Source organism: Populus alba, chromosome 5 (assembly GCF_005239225.2).
Source record: "Populus alba chromosome 5, ASM523922v2, whole genome shotgun sequence".
NCBI lineage: Eukaryota > Viridiplantae > Streptophyta > Magnoliopsida > Malpighiales > Salicaceae > Populus > Populus alba.
The window spans coordinates 15136194-15156266 of record NC_133288.1 but is presented as its reverse complement, the minus strand read 5'-3'; the positions used below and the strand labels follow the sequence as shown (position 1 = coordinate 15156266).

The 20073-nt window shown below is 30.7% G+C and overlaps 2 protein-coding genes across 2 annotated transcripts; both read left to right on the top strand.

Moving 5' to 3' along the window:
• On the top strand, positions 1 to 1127 carry LOC118050448 (protein PHOSPHATE-INDUCED 1). Its single transcript, XM_035060790.2, has one exon. It carries the CDS (start codon positions 58 to 60, stop codon positions 1015 to 1017), a length of 960 nt encoding a protein of 319 aa, XP_034916681.1. The 5' UTR covers positions 1 to 57; the 3' UTR covers positions 1018 to 1127.
• A 16590-nt stretch (positions 1128 to 17717) lies between these two features.
• LOC118050449 (protein PHOSPHATE-INDUCED 1) lies at positions 17718 to 18889 on the top strand. The gene has a single exon (XM_035060792.2). The coding sequence runs from the start codon at positions 17733 to 17735 to the stop codon at positions 18690 to 18692; it is 960 nt and encodes a 319-aa protein (XP_034916683.1). The 5' UTR covers positions 17718 to 17732; the 3' UTR covers positions 18693 to 18889.
• The last annotated feature ends 1184 nt before the right edge of the window (positions 18890 to 20073 follow it).

Below are 20073 nucleotides of genomic sequence, written 5' to 3'. Positions count from 1 at the left end.
CGTTTCTCTCCACTCACAAAATCCTCTCTTCCATCACTACCGATCATCAGATCAATCATGGCCTCCTTTCTTTCTTCACATTCTCTTCTTCAACTTGCTCTGTTAATCTCTATTATACAATTCAGCTCAGCAGCAAGGACCTTCTCCGTGTCAGATCAAAGCCAGGATCCCTTGTTATTTCAATACCACAATGGCCCTCTTCTTACCGGTGAAGTTTCTATCAACTTGATCTGGTATGGCAAGTTTAAGCCATCTCAGCGTGCCATTGTCTCAGATTTTATTGCCTCTGTCTCTTCTAGAAGACCCACAACAGCCCAACCCTCTGTGGCCACGTGGTGGAAAGCCACTGAGAAATATTACAACCTTGTCAAGACGAAGAAAACCTCTCCTCCTCTCCTCTCTGTAGGAGCACAGATTTTAGACGAGAGCTATTCATTGGGGAAATCGCTCTCCAGCAAGCAAATCGTGCAGCTAGCATCGAAGGGTGGTCAAAAGGGTGCAATCAACGTTGTTTTGACATCATCCGATGTTGCTGTTGAAGGGTTTTGCTCTAGTAAATGCGGTACTCATGGGTCCTCTTCGAGTGCTAAAACAATCAACGGTAAGAGATCTAAATTTGCTTACATTTGGGTCGGTAACTCTGAGACTCAATGCCCCGGCCAATGTGCGTGGCCATTCCACCAGCCAATCTATGGACCACAGAACCCTCCATTGGTTGCACCCAACAATGATGTGGGTCTTGATGGTATGGTGATCAATCTGGCTAGTCTTTTGGCTGGGACTGCAACAAACCCATTTGAAAATGGCTATTTCCAGGGTCCGAAGGAGGCTCCTCTCGAGGCCGCGTCTGCCTGTCCTGGGGTCTATGGTAAGGGTGCGTATCCTGGTTATGCTGGGGATTTGATAGTGGACTCTGCAAGTGGTGCTAGCTATAATGCTCATGGTGTTAATGGAAGGAAATACGTGCTTCCAGCTTTATTTGACCCTTCAACTTCAACTTGTTCCACTTTAATTTGAGAAGGGATCGCATCGCATTAGTGTGTATGAGAGTAGAGAGATTATTCTTTGATTTAATCATTCTTTCATTCAATTATAATGAAATCAAATTTTAAGCATGTTTGAATTAATGTTGCCTCTTGACTATGATGATTCAATTCAGATTCGTAATCATGAAATTAATATTCATTTCTTATTGTTAATTTGTCTTCCACTGTAAATGATGACATTAATGAACTATCTATAAACAACTTTCAATATTGTTTATTAAACCTTATAATTATGTCATTGAAGTGTGAAATGATGTCATTTCAACCACAATTATAATTGCTTTTTCTTTTTTTAAAAAAAAAAAAAATTATGTTTTTAGTTTAGTTTATAAAATCCAAGGTTCGCTTGGAATGGCTCCATGAACTTTTTTTATATTGCAACTCGACTCCTAGATATATATTAGCCTATTAGCTCATGTCTCGTTACGGGGTTGGATTAATTTTTTTAAATGTTAAAAGTACAAGTAATTTTTTGATTGTCTTAATAAACTTGGTTTAATAGGACAATCTTGAAACCTCACAACCTATTTATCCATCTCTAGTTTCCAACTAAATTGCACAAGAATTTATCCAAATTAACCTTATAAATTTGTGTTCTAGGTCATGATAATGAGATAATTTTATAAAAAAAAATTAAAAAAAAAAACCTATAAAACCTTTTTTTATATAAGAAAAAAAAACAAACAATATTTAATGGCGATATAAAAACAAAAAAAAGATGTCAACCCTTGAACCTGGTCATTAGACTTGAAACACCTTACATGGCATGATCATAAAGTCCAATCCATAGAAAATGAAATAAAAAAAATATTACAAACAAGAAATCTAAAATTAAAAATATCAATGAAAAGAATGAAGGTTATAATCAAAATAAAAAATAAAATAAAGAGCAACAACAAATCTTCACTTTGAGATTTAAAATGAAAAAAAAATCCAAAAGATTGAAGATGAAAAAAAAATATACACTATCAACCTGGATTGGAGGTTAACATTAAAAAAAATAAAATTATAAAAGGATTAATGAAAAAGAATCATAAAAATAAGGATTAAATCGAAAACATCAATACATGATAAAAAAAAAAAAATTGAACAAGTAGAATTTTTCAACATGTTTTTTTACATTAAAAAAGTCATAAATGTAAATCATAAAACTTATACACGCGTTAAATTAAAAACATCAATACATGTTTTTTTTCAACATGTTTTTTTTTTTCAATGTAAAAAAACACGTTATCTTAACCCCTCTCATTATGTGGAATCTTTTAACAAAAAAATATATATTTTGATGGTCTAAATTTTTTTCAATGACAACTTTCTCTCTTTAACTTATTAATTTATTGAATAATTTCGAGTCTTGAGTAATTTTTCAAATGGGTTCTGAAAACTGAATGCAATGAATTAATTTAAGACTAAGAGTCTTGCCTTTTCTCTATGCTTATCAATTTGTTTTCCAAATCTAGTTTTCATTTATTATTAAAATATCTTTAAAGAATGGGCAGAGTGTAATTTGATGGCCATGGGATAAAATTTCTTAAAAGAAAATACGGAGCTGGGAATTACAATTACATAACATATAAAGCAATGTCTCGATCTCTGAAGTGAGCAGAGAGTTTTGAGAAATAGCATGCTTAGCCCTGTATCAAACATGGATCAGATAAAGTTTGAATTTTTTTATTTAAAATTAATTTTTTAATGATATTTTATTGTTTTAATGTGTTTATATTAAAAATAATTTTAAAAAATAAAAAATATATTATTTTAATATAATTAAAAAATATATATTTTTTAAAAAGTAATGTTTATTATATTTTTAAGTACCCTCTCATAAATTACATCGTTCCTAAAATTATAGTTGTGTTGTTCTCAAAAGCATAATCTAAATTTGTTTTTCTTCAGATCATTAATAATTATTTTCTCAGGTATAATTTTTATTCTTTGCATTAAATTAATCTTTTGAAATAAATAAATAAATATATTTTACCACTATCAACTCGCGAGGAAATGATTTTCAATGAGAATTGGGTTCATATTTGTCGGTTGTATTATTAATTAATAAGATCGAGCGTTGCTATTTTCCTATAACCTTTTCTATTTTTTATCTTATTGCGCTATTTCAAAAAATGACCCATTAAATTGTTACTTGGATTTTGCCTAACCCTAACTTCTTCAAAGCTTTTAGACCTTCGACTAGCCGCGGTGCCATCATAATATTCCAGTAAAGGAGCTACAATATTTTCCAAATATTAATTAACTCTTCTTTATTTTAGCGTGCCTTAATTAAAATGGTATTGAATACAAAATAGTAAATAAAAGACAATTAAATAGTTAATTTATTTGAATAAAAAATTTAGATATTTATAAATTATTTATCAATTTTGGATATTCATCATCTAACTATTATTTATTATTTAATAAAAAATAAAATAGTTAATATATATATATATATATATTAAATGATAAAATTATAAATATAATACATGTGTGTGTGTGTTTTATATCAATATTGTGATATGTATATATCATGTTGTATTATAAAGTTTTAAATGTTTTATAAATATATATTTTGACTTGGACTCAGGCAAGTTTCATATTGGATTTGATAATATCTATATTTTATCCATTATATATTAGATAAGATAACTATCCAAATAATATCCACTAATTCAGGTCAAGTCAAATCAGGTCGATACTTATCGATTTTAAATTAAATGGTTGTCTATACTAATAAATTAGGCTCATTAAATTATGAGGGATTCAGAATAGAATCATGATATATACACTAACTAGTTTCACCTAATAAGCTAAACTAGTTATTTGATCAATGCTTCACTGTGAATTAGATAATAAAAAAATTTAGAAAAAAAATAAGCATACTTTTTCAATGGTTTTTTTTGTACTAAAAAAATCTTAATCATAAATAGATTAAAAAGCCTATACATACATTTAATTTAATAAATCAAGATTCATTTGTGCCAATAAATATATATATATATATATAAAAGGTATTAGCGTATCTATAAGATTAAATATCATCTTTGGGCCCATTAAGTTCTGATGAATTTAGAATAGAATCATGACATATGCATCAATTAGCGTCACCAAATAGGCCAAACTAGCTATTAGACTCGCGCTTCGTTATAGATTGGATAATTTGTTTTGGCAAAAAAAAGACAAAACAATTATGCAGCCTTTTCAACATTTCTTTTGACTAAAAAAATCCTAATCATAAAAAAAAAACATATACAATAATTTAATTAAATAAATCAAGAATTATTTATGTCATCAATAAATGTGAAACAAAAGGTCTATTCAATTTACCTCGTTGCGGGTAAGATAAAAAAAAAAATTATAATGCAAAAGAATGAATGAGTATGTCTTGTTAACATGTTTTGTGACATCGAGTAAAAAATATAACTATAAATTGAAAATCCAATGCTTATATTTAATAAAATAAAACAAGGATCATGTGCATTAAAAAAAATATATGATCTCAAGTTAATTTTTAACATAGTAGAAAAATAGAACATTATTGTGAGTGTGTTTCACTATATCATGATTGATACAATCCAAAGATCAATGGTAAAAAAGCTTAAAGATGCATTCAATGAGCTTATTTAGAGTAATTGATCCAAAGTGAATTTTAAGAAAGTTACAACTTCAACAAGTGATAATCAGATATTAATCAATCTCATATATGTACAAGTGGAGTTCGATCCATCTACAACATGAGCCTAATTATTTCACAATGATGGGCTAATTAATTTTGACATTAGAGGCGGTTTGGGGTTTGTTTTTTATAATACACAGTTTTACTCTAACAATTATAATTTTTAAATCATAATTGTTAACAATGCATCAGGCTAAAATTTTACCTAAAGTTTTTGGAAGTCTTGTTCTATTTTTACTTAAAATTCTAAAGTAATCGGAGACTAGAAAGGCTTCGCGATAAGCTCCAGAAGCTACTATGTAAAAATTGTATTAGTTTTCCAATTGATTTAAGATTTTTTTTCTATTTTATTTATAACTCTTTTATTATTTTTCCATTATTGTTTATAAAGTTTTGACATATTATAAAGAGGATTATTTAGCTTATATTTAGGGGGTTTTTTGGGGGACAGACTTTAATTTTGTAATTATTATTGTGTGTGTGAAGTTTTGCTCATATCTTTTGGTTTTTAATTGAACTACTATGGCTTATCAAATAATTAATCAAGATTTATGATGTCTTCCATACTTCACGTTTGTGTTTCTTTATAGGCAATGAGTGAGAGTTCGATTACTTATAGTTTTGGTGTCTCAGCACAAGTTATCGTTGTGTCAAGCTTAATTTTTTTTAATCTTAATGGTCATTGTTTCATAATCAAGAATAAATAATTTTTATTTTTAAGAATAATTCTTACTTATATAAAATATAAAAAAAAATAGATGAATTATAATAATATCTTAGAAACATTAAACACATACAAAATATTTACAAAATTATCACTATTTAAAAAAAGCTAAATAAACAATCTAAAAAAATTAGAGAGAATAGATATTGATTTAAATATAAATTAAATTTTTTAAATAAAAATACATATTAAAAATATATCAATTAAAAAAATAAAAAATAAAAAACAAAATCAGGTTGAGTGGTATTGGGTGTGGCAATCTAGGTTTGTGAGCCTTACTCATTTTGAAAAAAGCATGGGCAACATTGACATACACCTTTTTTTTTTTTTTTAAATGGATGAATAGTGTAAAACATCAATTTCTTCACCGATGACATATTATTTCCTCCATGAAAAATTTTCAAGGCCAATAAACAATTTCTAGGAAGACAATCCCAGCTATAGCCGGTCAAAGATCATATAAGAGCCACACAAAACCATGCTAGTCCATTTAAGTTAGATGCATCATAGTTTTAAGACCTGATTCGATCTAAGACTTGGATTTTAAATTTTGACTGGGTTAATTTTTTTTTTTAAAATCAAAACGATATTTTTTTAGTAAAAAGAATAAAAGTTAACGGGTTTGCGGACGAATCTTGACTGGATCAGCCGAGCTAGCGCAGCTGTGGTCCTCCGGAGCTCTGACTTATGGTATATCGAGGAAACAAAATTTCCTTATGAGGGTGGCTTTGATGTGGACTATTAATGATTTTCCAGCTTATGGAATGCTTTCTGGTTGGAGCACGCATGGGAAACTCGCATGTTCATACTGCATGGAAAACAACAAGGCATTTACGCTACCAAACGAAGGTAAAGCTTTTTTTTTTTACTGTCACCATCGCTTCTTGCCACTTAATCACAAGTTCAGAAAGAACAGAAAAGATTTCTTTGTTGGCAGAGTTGAAAAAGATGTTGCATCCCCGCATCTTTCTGGTGAAGAATTGCATCATGTTATATCAGAGTACGATGACATTGTGTTTGGCCTTCAATCAGGTAAGCAAAAGTTTCTTGGTTTTGGTTTGACCCATAATTGGTAAAGCGAAGTATCTTTTGGGAGCTTCATTATTGGACCAATCTTCTCCGCCATAACCTTAATGTCATGTACATCGAAAAGAACGTGTTTGAGAATATTTTCAACACCATCATGGATGCGAAGGGGAAGATAAAGGACAATATCAAGGCTAGATTGGATATAGCTTTATACTGTAACCGTAAAAATATGGAGTTGGTTTATGAGGAGTCACGGGTTGTAAAACCAAGGGCAAGCTTCGTGTTAGAGAAAAATACACAACTGCTAGTCTACAAATGGCTTAAGAGTCTGCGTTTTCCGGATGGACATGCATCGAACATATCAAGGCTTGTTAACATAGAGGACTGCAGATTGTATGGAATGAAGAGTCATGACTACCAGGTGTTTATGCAAACACTCATCCCATTAGCTTTTCGTGATTTGTTGCCAAAGGGAATATGGGATGCACTGATGGAGATCAGTCATTTCTTCAGAGATATATGCTCCAGCAAGTTGAATGTTGAGCACATTGAGAGGCTTCAAATGAATATCATCGAGACACTATGCAAACTTGAGATGATATTCCCTCCTTTATTTTTTGACTCAATGGAGCATCTCCTTATACATCTACCGTTCGAGGCAAAAGCTGGAGGACCGGTTCAGTATAGATGGATGTACCCATTCAAATGGTTAAATATTACAGTTGCAATAGAATTCATATCTAAAAGTATTTTATATGTTTTTCTTAATTGGAAATACTTGAATTGTAATTCAATGCAGGTACTTGTTTAATCTCAAGAAAAAGATTAAGAACAAGGCGCATGTAGAGGCTTCGATATCTGAGGCCTATATTATTGAAGATATCTCAACATTTATCTCGTATTATTTCGAACCTCATCTGAGAACAAGAATCAATCGCGTTCCATGGCATGATGATAGTGGTGAAGTGCCTTCCAGTGGGAACTTGTCAATATTCTCCAATACTGGATGACCCACACCTAAAAATGTTGTAAGAGGAAGATATTTGTCAAAAATAGAATTCAAACAAGGACACAACTATGTTCTATTTAACTGTGATGAGCTGATACCATTTATTCAGTAAGTTTATATATGTGTAATACTAATTAAACTTTGTTAGTAATATACTGCTAATTATATATTATGATATCATACACTCATTATTACTTGCAGTCAACATCGACAATATTTGCTCTCTAATAACTCGCAGCTGACCGACTCCCAAATCTTTCAATTACAAGATGAACAATTTGCCACATGGTTCATAACACATGTAAGCACTATCACAAACTCATTCTAACTTGCAAAATTACTGTACATATGCATGTCATTACGAGATTCTCATTCATTTACCGTTTATTGATGTACATTACATATATAAGGTTTATTAAATGGGAAGGAGTGTGTCTAAGTCATTGTCTTCACTAAGCCTCGGGCCTAAAAGAAAGGTTAAGTGCTACAACGGGTATTTTGTCAATGGATATGTTTTCCATACTGAAGTATACGGGCAAGAAAGAAAGACATACAACTGCGGTGTTTGTGTTAAAGGATCCACAAGTAGTGAGTTAGAAGTTGACTACTATGGTAGATTAGAAGAGGTCGTCGAACTACAATATCTTAGCGATTAAAATAAAGTGTTTTTATTCAAATGCTATTGGTATGACATGACGGACAGAGGAATCAGAGTTGATCCGCACCATGGTTTGGTCGAAATTAACTCAAAAGCTAGACTTCGCAACATCAATGATGTCTTTGTTTTCGCAAAACAATGTCAACAAGTTTATTACACATACACCCCTTCATTTAGAAATGATCGATCAAGAGTTGATTGGTTGTCTGTTTTAAAAACGAAACCATGGGGTCGTGTCTAGGTTGTTCAGGATGAGAACGAAGACACAAGTGTACGGGATGAAGTCTTTCAAGTTAGTGAGTTGGTTGAACCATATCGAGTTGCTCCTTCAATTGAATTGGAAGAAAATTCAAATTTTCGTGTTTTCGATGATAGTCTTATTGATGTTGACATAGAGGAGTTGAACGTTGTTTTGAGCTCTAGCGGACAAGCAAATATCGATGAAGAAGATGATATCCATATTGAAGATTGCGATGAAGGTGATGATTATTCAATTGATGACAAAGAAGAAGATAATTCTGACTAACTATCAAAAGGAAGCCCTGTGTATAACCCTTTTATTCATGTAATTTACATTATGGATGATATATTTTGTAACATGAAATATTTATTTATTGTTTAAGCACTGTTGCTATTGTTTTGTGTGATGGACAGTTTATCATTGAATTTTTTACAGGAAGGTAAATAGAAAATACAAACACAACATCTCTTGTACATTGAACATTCACCGACGTCCATACCGACTGACTAGTGTCCGTCGGCATCTCACAGAGAGTTCAAAAATAATTACAACAAAATACCACAATCACCGACGTTCATACCGACTGACCAGTATCCGTCAGCATCTCACAGAGAGTTTGAAAATAATTACAACAAAATGCCACAATCACCGACGTCCATACCAATCGACCAATGTCCATCGGCATCTCACAGAGAGTTCAAAAATAATTACAACAAAATACCACAATCACCGACGCCCATATCAATGGACCACTGTCCGTCGACATCTCACAGAGAGTTCGAAAATAATTATAACAAAATGCCACAATCACCAATGCCAATACTGACGGACCATTGTCCGTCGACATCTAACAAAGAGTTCGAAAATAATTACAACAAAATACCATAATCACCGACGCCCATACCGACGGCTTTATCAACCCATATACCAACAGAATACCTCCATTGGTAATTTGTCGGTGGGCAAATTTTACCGACACAAATACCGACGGAATGTGCGAATTCCAAAGGGTGTGAATTGAATGCACCTCTGACCGTGTCAGCTTACCGACGGAATCACTGACGAACCGCGAAAAATATGAAGGGTAATTAAAAATTCCAGTGCGAAATTCAAAAATTACTGACAGATTTTTGACCTGTTACCGACGGACTTAAAAAAAAAAAAAATAATTTTTAATTGCCGTCGGTGAATCCGTCGGTAAATCTGCCCTATAAATTCCAGTGCCCGCCACTTTAGTTCATTTTTACTTCTCCTCTGTTTTTCACCTCAAAATTTTGACTTGTTTCCTCTTAATCCTTCAAGGCTTTCACCTAAAATCTCTAGCAAGATTTGTTGTTGTGAATCTTCATCACATTAAAAGATATGTGTTTTCTTCTATTTTATTTTATTTTATTTTTAGTTGTTTTTATTTTTTTTATTTTGTTGTTTTGGTGTATTTTTTTGTAATGTAGATAAAGTTTTGAATTCAACATATTATTAAGGTATGTATATTTCTTTCCTAAAGTCTATAGTTTTTTGTTTGAATTTTTTGAATATTTTTTTGTTGTTGTGTTGGCATAATTGTTATTAGTTAATTTGTTGAATATTTGTTGAAAATGTTGAATTTACCTTAGAATTAGTAATTGCATATGTTGGAATAATTAGTAATTTTACTCTATTATTGCATGATTTGTGTTTAATTATTTCCACTGTTTTTAATTGTTAGTTTATAATTTTTTTTTTAATTTATTGAATATATTTTATTGTTGTATTGACATAATTATTGAATAATTTGTTGAATTATAATTGTTTAATGTTGAATTTACCTTAGAATTAGTAATTTTTTTTATATTATTGCATGATTTGTGTTTAATTGTTTCCATTGATTTTAATTATTAGGCTATAATTCTTTTTAATTTATTGAATATATTTTATTGTTGTATTGGAATAATTATTTAATAATTTGTTGAATTAATATTGTTAATGTTGAATTTACCTTAGAATTAGTAATTGAATATGTTTAATAATTTGTTGAATTAATATTGTTAATGTTGAATTTACCTTAGAATTAGTAATTGAATATGTTGGAAGAATTATTAATTTTACTCTATTATTGCATGATTTGTGTTTAATTGTTTCTATTTATTTTGAATTTATTGTTTTGTTGTATTGGCATAATTATTGAATAATTTGTTGCATTGTAATTGTTAATATTGAATTTACCTTAGGATTAGTAATTGAATATGTTGGAACAATTAGTATAGATTGAGTCAATTGGTTATGGCTATGGTTAATATTTGCAGGTTTGTAGATTTGGGTAGTATCCAGTATAGGGGAGGTGCTGCCAAATTTTTTTTAACATTTGAATTTAATTATATAATTATTTATATAAAATTAGTTGGATGCACAGAATGAAAACCAGAGCTTCACGTCCGGTCACTTCAAGTTCGTCTAGCAGCGAGGATGATATTTCATTAGGTGCCTCTCAAGAATAGGCACCTACACCACTTGCGCCGTCAACTGATGCTGCCTCTTCCAGCGCTATTTCACAGCGTCGAAGCGACGTGCCTTCGCAGCGGAATCAAATTACTCGCAAGTACGAGGCACATTGGAAGGACGATCTTTCAATGTAAGTTTGTTAAGGTTTTAATTTTTTTTTTTTTTAAAAAAGCAGATTTAAAACATAATTTATGAAGTCACTATTTAATTAGTTTCATTTCTTTTCAGGTTCACAAACATTGAGGCCGCCCGAGTAATATCATCGGCGTTTAAATCATCGATGGAGATTCCATTGTTTCAATGGAGTCAGATATTCAGACATCCTGAATGGATGCCTCAAATCAATGCATGGTTTTTCAGATTTCAGGTTTGTGTTAATATATAATTTTCAACTTATTTCTAATAAATTCTTAATTTAATTGTAAATAAATTATTAACATTTTTAAAAATTATTTTTTTTATACACGGAATCGATTCTGCTGGAACGATGAACATAACACTGTTGTGAAGAGGGTGTGGGAAAATCACGCGACAACTAGGTACCATCGACAACAATACAACTTTGTTTTTACAAAAAAATTTATGTTTCGAAATGTAATTTTTTCATGTGTGAAGTAGGTTGCGTGATTTTTGGTACGAAGCCCAAAAAAAAGCAAAAAAAACTACAAGGGATAGTGGGTTCCAAGGTTGGAATAATGTTGCGATTTGGAGAGATTTCAAACTGATATACATCCTGGAAGATATATGGCCGTACTATCTTTAGCACGTGATGTTTGAGCGGTTCACACGACGCTCATAGTCTAGTGCTAGCAACCAAAATCGGTCAATTCATGGCTCGGTGACAACGCACACTGGCGACTCCGTTCCATTTACTGCACATGCGAAACGGATGATAAGATTAATTTAAATGAAATATATCATTCAATTAATTTGTTATTAATAAATTTTTTTCATTATAGGCTACGTCTCTTGGACGTGAGCCGAGTCTTATGGAGCTGTTTGTGGAGACACACGTGTGGAGTCAAGACAATAAAGAGTGGCGTCTGAACAACAAAGAGCAAAGTCTGAACAACATAGAATGGAGTCTAAACGACAAAGGGTGGCCTATGAAGAGCTTTGTCAAATGATCATGAACATGGCACAAGGTGGAACATGTGCGCCAAATCCTTTTTGGCCAAATAACAGCCAGCCTCCTCCCTCTCCCCCTCCTTTATATTAATTTTTAATAAACATTATTTACATTTAAAATTTCGTTTAATGTTTTTTTGAAACACATTCATTTTGTACTGAATATTATTTATCTTTCATTTTTTGTTTTTGATGCTTAATATAAATTTTATTTGCATAATTGGTTTTTATTACCATTAATTTATATCATTTTAATGTATTCTAAATATTTTTTTAAAAACAAATTAAAAAAAAACAATTACAAAGGGCTTTACCGACGGACTACATCCGTCGGTATTAGCATCACCGACGCATATCCAGACGGATACATTCGATCGGTATTCCATACACTCACCGACAGAGTTACCGACGGAAATAAGCCGTCGGCATTTGACAGTAGCTGCCAAACGTACCGATGAATTTACAAACGGATGTATTCGGTCGGTATTTCAAACCCTCACTGACAAATTTACTGACGGATATGGGTCGTCGGTCATACACTATATCACCGACGGAGTATTTACCATCAGTATATTTCAAGCGGGAAACTTTTTTTTTTTGCGTGCAATTTTCGTCTGTAAAACCGTCGGGAAATGTTTTTTTTTGTATTTCTGACCGATATAGCGACGGAATGGGAAATTACCGACGAAAGGTAAGCCGACGGGCATATTCCGTCGGTAATTTAGTCGATAAATAATTTACCGACGAACTCTCAGTCACACACCGACGGAATATTTCCGTCGGTAAAACTGTGAAATCTTGTAGTGAATATTTAATGGCGATATAAAAAAAATAAAAAAAGATGTCAACCCTTGAACCAGGTCATTAGACTTGAAACACCTTACATGACATGATCGTAAAGTCCAATCCATAGAAAATTAAATTAAAAAAAAATTACAAACAAGAAATCTAAAATTAAAAATATCAATGAAAAGAATGAAGGTTATAATCAAAATAAAAAAATAAATTAAAGAGCAACAACAAATCTTCACTTTGAGATTTAAAATGAAAAACACAAAAACAAAAAAAAAACCAAAAGATTGAGGATGAAAAAAAATATACACTATCAACCTGGATTGGAGGTTGACATTAAAAAAAAAATTAATTTTTATAAAAGGGTTAATGAAAAAGAATCATAAGAATAAGGATTAAATCGAAAACATCAATACATGATAAAAAAAAAAAATTGAACAAGTAGAATTTTTCAATATGTTTTTTACATTAAAAAAGTCATAAATATAAATCATAAAACTTATACATGCGTTAAATTAAAAACATCAATACATGTTTTTTTTTCAACATGTTTTTTTTTTTTCAATGTAAAAAAACACGTTATCTTAACCCTTCTCATTATGTGGAATCTTTTGACAAAAAAATATATTTTTTGATGGTCTAAATTTTTTCTAGTGACAACTTTCTCTCTCTAACTTGTTAATTTATTGAATAATTTCGAGTCTTGGGTAATTTTTCAAATGGGTTCTGAAAACTGAATGCAATGAATTAATTTAAGACTAAGAGTCTTGCCTTTTCTCTATGCTTATCAATTTGTTTTCCAAATCTAGTTTTCATTTATTATTAAAATATCTTTGAAGAATGGGCAGAGTGTAATTTGATGGCCATGGGATCAAATTTCTTAAAAGAAAATATGGAGGTGAGGATTATAATTACATAACATATAAAGCAATGTCTCGATCTCTGAAGTGAGCAGAAAGTTTTGAGAAATAGCATGCTTAGCCCTGTATCAAACATGGATCAGATAAAGTTTGAATTTTTTTATTTAAAATTAATTTTTTTTTATGATTTTTTATTGTTTTAATGTGTTTATATTAAAAATAATTTTAAAAAATAAAAGATATATTATTTTAATATAATTCAAAAAAATTATTTTAAAAAGTAATTTTTATTATATTTTTAAGTACCCTCTCATAAATTACATCGTTCCTAAAATGATAGTTGTGTTGTTCTCAAAAGCATAATCTAAATTTGTTTTTCTTCAGATCATTAATAATTGTTTTCTCAGGTATAATTTTTTATTCTTTGCATTAAATTAATCTTTTGAAATAAATAAATAAATATATTTTACCACTATCAACTCGCGAGGAAATGATTTTCAATGAGAATTGGTTCATATTTGTCGTTGTATTATTAATTAATAAGATCGAGCGTTGCTATTTTCCTATAACCTTTTCTATTTTTTTATCTTATTGCGCTATTTCAAAAAATGACCCATTAAATTTTTACTTGGATTTTGCCTAACCCTAACTTCTTCAAAGCTTTTAGACCTTCGACTAGCCGCGGTGCCATCATAATATTCCAGTAAAGCAGCTCCAATATTTTCCAAATATTAATTAACTCTTCTTTATTTTAGCGTGCCTTAATTAAAATGGTATTGAATAAAAAATAGTAAATAAAAGACAATTAAATAGTTAATTTATTGAATAAAAAATTTAGATATCTATAAATTATTTATCGATTTTGGATATTCATCATCTAACTATTATTTATTATGTAATAAAAAATAAAATAGTTAATATATATATATATATATATATATATTAAATGATAAAATTATAAATAGTATACACATGTGTGTGTGTGTTTTATATTGGATTTGATAATATCCATATTTTATCCATTACATATTAGGATAAGGTAACTCTCCAAATAATATTCACTAATTCAGGTCAAATCAGATCAGGTCGATATTTATTAATTTTGGATTAAATTGTTTTCTATAATAATAAATTAGGCCCATTAAGTTATGAGGGATTCAGAATAGAATCATGGTATATCCACCGACCAGTTTCACCAAATAGACTAAACTAGCTATTTGACCAATGCTTCACTGTGAATTAGATAAAAAAATATAAAAATAAGCATACTTTTTCAGTGTTTTTTTTTACTAAAAAAAATCCTAATCATAAATAAATTAAAAAAGCTTATACATAAATTCAATTAAATAAATCAAGAATTATTTGTGCTAATAAATGCAAAAACAAAGAGGTGTTAATGCATCTATAAGATTAAATATCATCTTCGGACCCATTAAGTTGTGATGAATTTAGAATAGAATCATGACATATGCACCGATTAGTTTCACCAAATAGGCTAAACTAGCTATTTGACTCATGCTTTGTCATGGATTGGATAATTTGTTTTGGCAAAAAAAAAATATATACAGCCTTTTCAACATTTCTTTTGACTAAAAAAATCCTAATCATAAAAAAAGCATATACAATAATTTAATTAAATAAATCGAGAATCATTTATGTCATCAATAAATGTGAAACAAAAGGTGTTAACACATCTATTCAATTCACCTCGTTGCGGGTCAGATACAAAAAATTTATAATGCAAAAGAATGAATGAGTATGTGTTAACATGTTTTGTGACATCAAGTAAAAAATATAACTATAAATTGAAAATCCAATGTTTATATTTAATAAAATAAAACAAGGATCATGTGCATTAATAAAAACATCTATGATCTCAAGTTAATTTTTAATATAGTAGAAAAATAGAACATTATTGTGAGTATCATGATTAATACAATCCAAACTACATCAAATAATCTACTAGAAGTTCAGATCGGTCCAATTACAAGATCAAGGGTAAAGAAGCTTAAAGATGCATTCAATGAGCATATTTAGAGTAATTGATCTAAAGTGAATTTTAAGAAAGTTACAACTTCAACAAGTGATAATCAGATCTTAGTCAATCTAATATATGTGCAAGAGGAGTTCGATCCATCTACAGCATGAGCCTAATTATTTCACAATGATGGGCTAATTAATTTTGGCATTAGAGGCGGTTTGGGGTTTGTTTTCCTAATACAGTTTTACTCTAACAATTATCATTTTTAAATCATAGTTGTTAGCAATGCATCGAGCTAAAATTTTACCTGAAGTTTTTGAAAGTCCTATTCTATTTTTACTTAAAATTCTAAAGCAATCGGAGACAAGAAAGGCTTTGCGAAAAGGTCCAGAAGCCACTATGCGAAAATTGTATTAGTTTCCTAATTGATTTAAGATTTTTTTTCCTATTTTATTTAGAATACTTTTATTATTTTTCCAGTATTGTTTATAAAGTTTTGACAAATTATAAAGAGGGTTATTTAGCTTATATTTAGGGTTTTTTTTGGGATAGACTTTAATTTTGAAATTATTATTGTGTGTGTGAGGTTTTGCTCATACCTTTTGATTTTTCATTGAACTACTATGACTTATCAAAGAATTAATTAAGCTTTATGATGTCTTTCATACTTCTCGTTCGCGTTTCTTTATAGGCGATGAGTGAGGGTTCGATTACTTATAGTTTTGGTGTCTTAGCACAAGTTATCGTTTTGTCAAGCTCAATTTTTTTTTTTTTTTAATTTTAATGGTCATTGTTTATGATCAAGAATAAATAATTTTTATTTTTAAGAATAAGTTTTACTTATGTAAAATATAAAATGTAATATATAGATGAATTATAATAATATCTTACAAACATTAAACACATATAAAAAAATTACAAAATTATCACTATTTAAAAAAAGTTAAATAAACAATCTAAAAAAAAAAATTAGAGACAATAGATATTGATTTAAATATAAATTAAAAAAAATTAATAAAAATATATATATTAAAAAATATCAATTAAAAAAACACAAATTAAAAAAAAAAATTAGTTTAGTTGGTGTTGGGTGTGGCAAGCTAGGTTTGTGTGCCTTGCTTATTTTGAAAAAAAGCATGGATAGCATTGACATACACCTTTTTTTTTTTTTTTTTTTAATGGATGAATAGCTTAAAACATCAATTTCTTCACCGATGACATAATATTTTCTCCATGAAAAATTTTCAAGGCCAATAAACAATTTCTAGGAAGACAATCCCAGCTATAGCGAGTCAAAGATCATATAAAAGCCACACAAAACCAGGCTGGTCCATTTAAGTTAGATATAAGACTGGATTTCGGGTATTGATTGGGTTTAATTTTTTTTTTTAAATCAAAATGAAATCGTTTTAGTTAAAAAAATATAAAATATAAAAGACAACGAGTTTGCGATCGGATCTTGACCGGGTCGCCGGGTTAACTCGTTGGGTCAGCCAGATCACACCAGGATTTTCTTTCATTTATTTTTTCTTTAACCTAGCCCGGTTTCAGTCCCGAGTTGGCTGGATCCCGGATTTCAAAACTATGAGATGCACACTCCCTAATTTTTTTTAATTTTTTATTTGTTTGTCTCTACATACATATTACTGATTTAAATATATCAAGAGAGTTATTTTTTAGGCGATTAGAACAACCACTAGTCAAACCTATTAACCAAGCAATGGAAAACCTAATCTTCGTGTGAGGTTTTTTCGCGAGCGGAGCTGTCCTCAAAATTCACGGGCACTTCGTGTGAGGTTTTTTCGCGGCGTCATGAGCGGAGCTGTCGACAAAAAGCTATCTCATTCACTTTCGGTCCTCTTAGCTGGCCAAGCACTGTAATGTTAACAATTGATGCAGTTGAAAACGAGAGCAGCCAGCATCAGGTTAGCAATGAAAAAACGCGCTATTTATCTGTCATGTCACCACTGGCCACTTTCAATTCTCAACCCGCTCTCCGCGTAGCTTCCCTCCCCAGGATTTCAACTCTTCCCTGAGACTATATATACCCAATCTCCTCCTCCGTTTCTCTCCACTCACAAAATCCTCTCTTCCATCACTACCGATCATCAGATCAATCATGGCATCCTTTCTTTCTTCACATTCTCTTCTTCAACTTGCTCTGTTAATCTCTATTATAGAATTCAGCTCAGCAGCAAGGACCTTCTCCGTGTCAGATCAAAGCCAGGATCCCTTGTTATTTCAATACCACAATGGCCCTCTTCTCACCAGTGAAGTTTCTATCAACTTGATCTGGTATGGCAAGTTTAAGCCATCTCAGCGTGCCATTGTCTCAGATTTTATTGCCTCTGTCTCTTCTAGAAGACCCACAACAGCCCAACCCTCTGTGGCCACGTGGTGGAAAGCCACTGAGAAATATTACAACCTTGTCAAGACGAAGAAAACCTCTCCTCCTCTCCTCTCCGTAGGAGCACAGATTTTAGACGAGAGCTATTCGTTGGGGAAATCGCTCTCCAGCAAGCAAATCGTGCAGCTAGCATCGAAGGGTGGTCAAAAGGGTGCAATCAATGTTGTTTTGACATCATCCGATGTTGCTGTTGAAGGGTTTTGCTCTAGTAAATGTGGCACTCATGGGTCCTCTTCGAGTGCTAAAACAATCAACGGTAAGAGATCTAAATTTGCTTACATTTGGGTCGGTAACTCTGAGACTCAATGCCCCGGCCAATGTGCGTGGCCATTCCACCAGCCAATCTATGGACCACAGAACCCTCCATTGGTTGCACCCAACAATGATGTGGGTCTTGATGGTATGGTGATCAATCTGGCTAGTCTTTTGGCTGGGACTGCAACAAACCCCTTTGAAAATGGCTATTTCCAGGGCCCGAAGGAGGCTCCTCTGGAGGCCGCGTCTGCCTGTCCTGGGGTCTATGGTAAGGGTGCGTATCCTGGTTATGCTGGGGATTTGTTAGTGGACTCTGCAACTGGTGCTAGCTATAATGCTCATGGTGTTAATGGAAGGAAATACGTGCTTCCAGCTTTATTTGACCCTTCAACTTCAACTTGTTCCACTTTAATTTGAAAAGGGATCGCATCGCATTAGTGTGTATGAGAGTACCGTAGAGCTGTAGGAGAGATTATTCTTTGATTTAATCATTCTTTCATTCAATTATAAATGAAATCAAAATTTAAGCATGTTTGAATTAATGTTGCCTCTTGAATATGATGATTCAATTCAGATTCGTAATCATGAAATTAATATTCATTTCTTCTTGTTTATTGTTCTGTATCATCAACAATTAACAAACATAAATTGCATTTTTCATTCATAATCACTGTTGCACATTGCTTGTCAAACCTTAAAATGACGTCGTTGGATATAAAGATAGTTTTTCCCATTTTACTGTAAATAATTAATTAAAAAAACGAAAATTCAAATACAAAAATAGACAGATGCTCCAACCAATCTGGAAATAGCACAATCTTGAAATCTCCCGACCTATTTACCTATCTCTAGTTTACAATTAAATTACACAAGAGTTAGTTCAAACTAAATTGATTGATTTTATAGGTTCATATGCAATTTATAAATTATGTCAATCAGCCAAACCTGTGAACATATCCACTGATTTTATAAAATTTAATAGCATGACTTTTCTTTTAAACTATTTCTTTTTTTTTACAATATGAGAAAAAAAATAAATAACAAAAAAGTCAAGTTCGATTGAAAAAATAGAAAAAAGACACCCCAACAAACCAATTTAAACTTTGTAATTTCTTTCTTAAACAAAAACAAAATTGAAAAAATTAAGAGACAAATGTAAATCATGTTAATATCGCAATATGGGTTATTACTTGGTTTTGTTTAATGATTTTTTTATTAAAATTAATTTGAAATAAAAATTGACACACACATAAGATTTATTGAACAAGGTAAAAAGAAAAAAAAAACAGATGATGCAAGGCTACATGTATTAAAAATATTATAAGAAATAAATGTTTTTTTATCTCTAAAAATAAATTTAATATATAAAAATTACAAAAGAATCATATTAATCTCTTCAAAATTTAAGCATATCCAATATAATTAAAACAAATAATCACTATTTAAAAAAGATAAATAAGAAAAACAAATCATAGGGAAGTGAAATACAAACTTAAAAATATAAAAAAGTTTCAAACTAAAAAAAATCAAAACTAAAGAAAAAAACAAGAAGAATGAGGTCAAGCCAACCGAGCAAGCAAGGTAGACATGTAATCTAGATATTAAAGGATAAGCTAGTTCAAATTAACCTTACAAACTCGTGTTCTAGGTCATGATAACAGGATAATTCAATAGAAAAAAAAAATTTGAAAAAAAAAAACAATTTTGAATGGTGATATGTATAAAAAAAAACAAACAAAAAAAAAGATGTCAACACTTGAACCAGGTCATTAGACCTGAAACACCATACATGACGTGA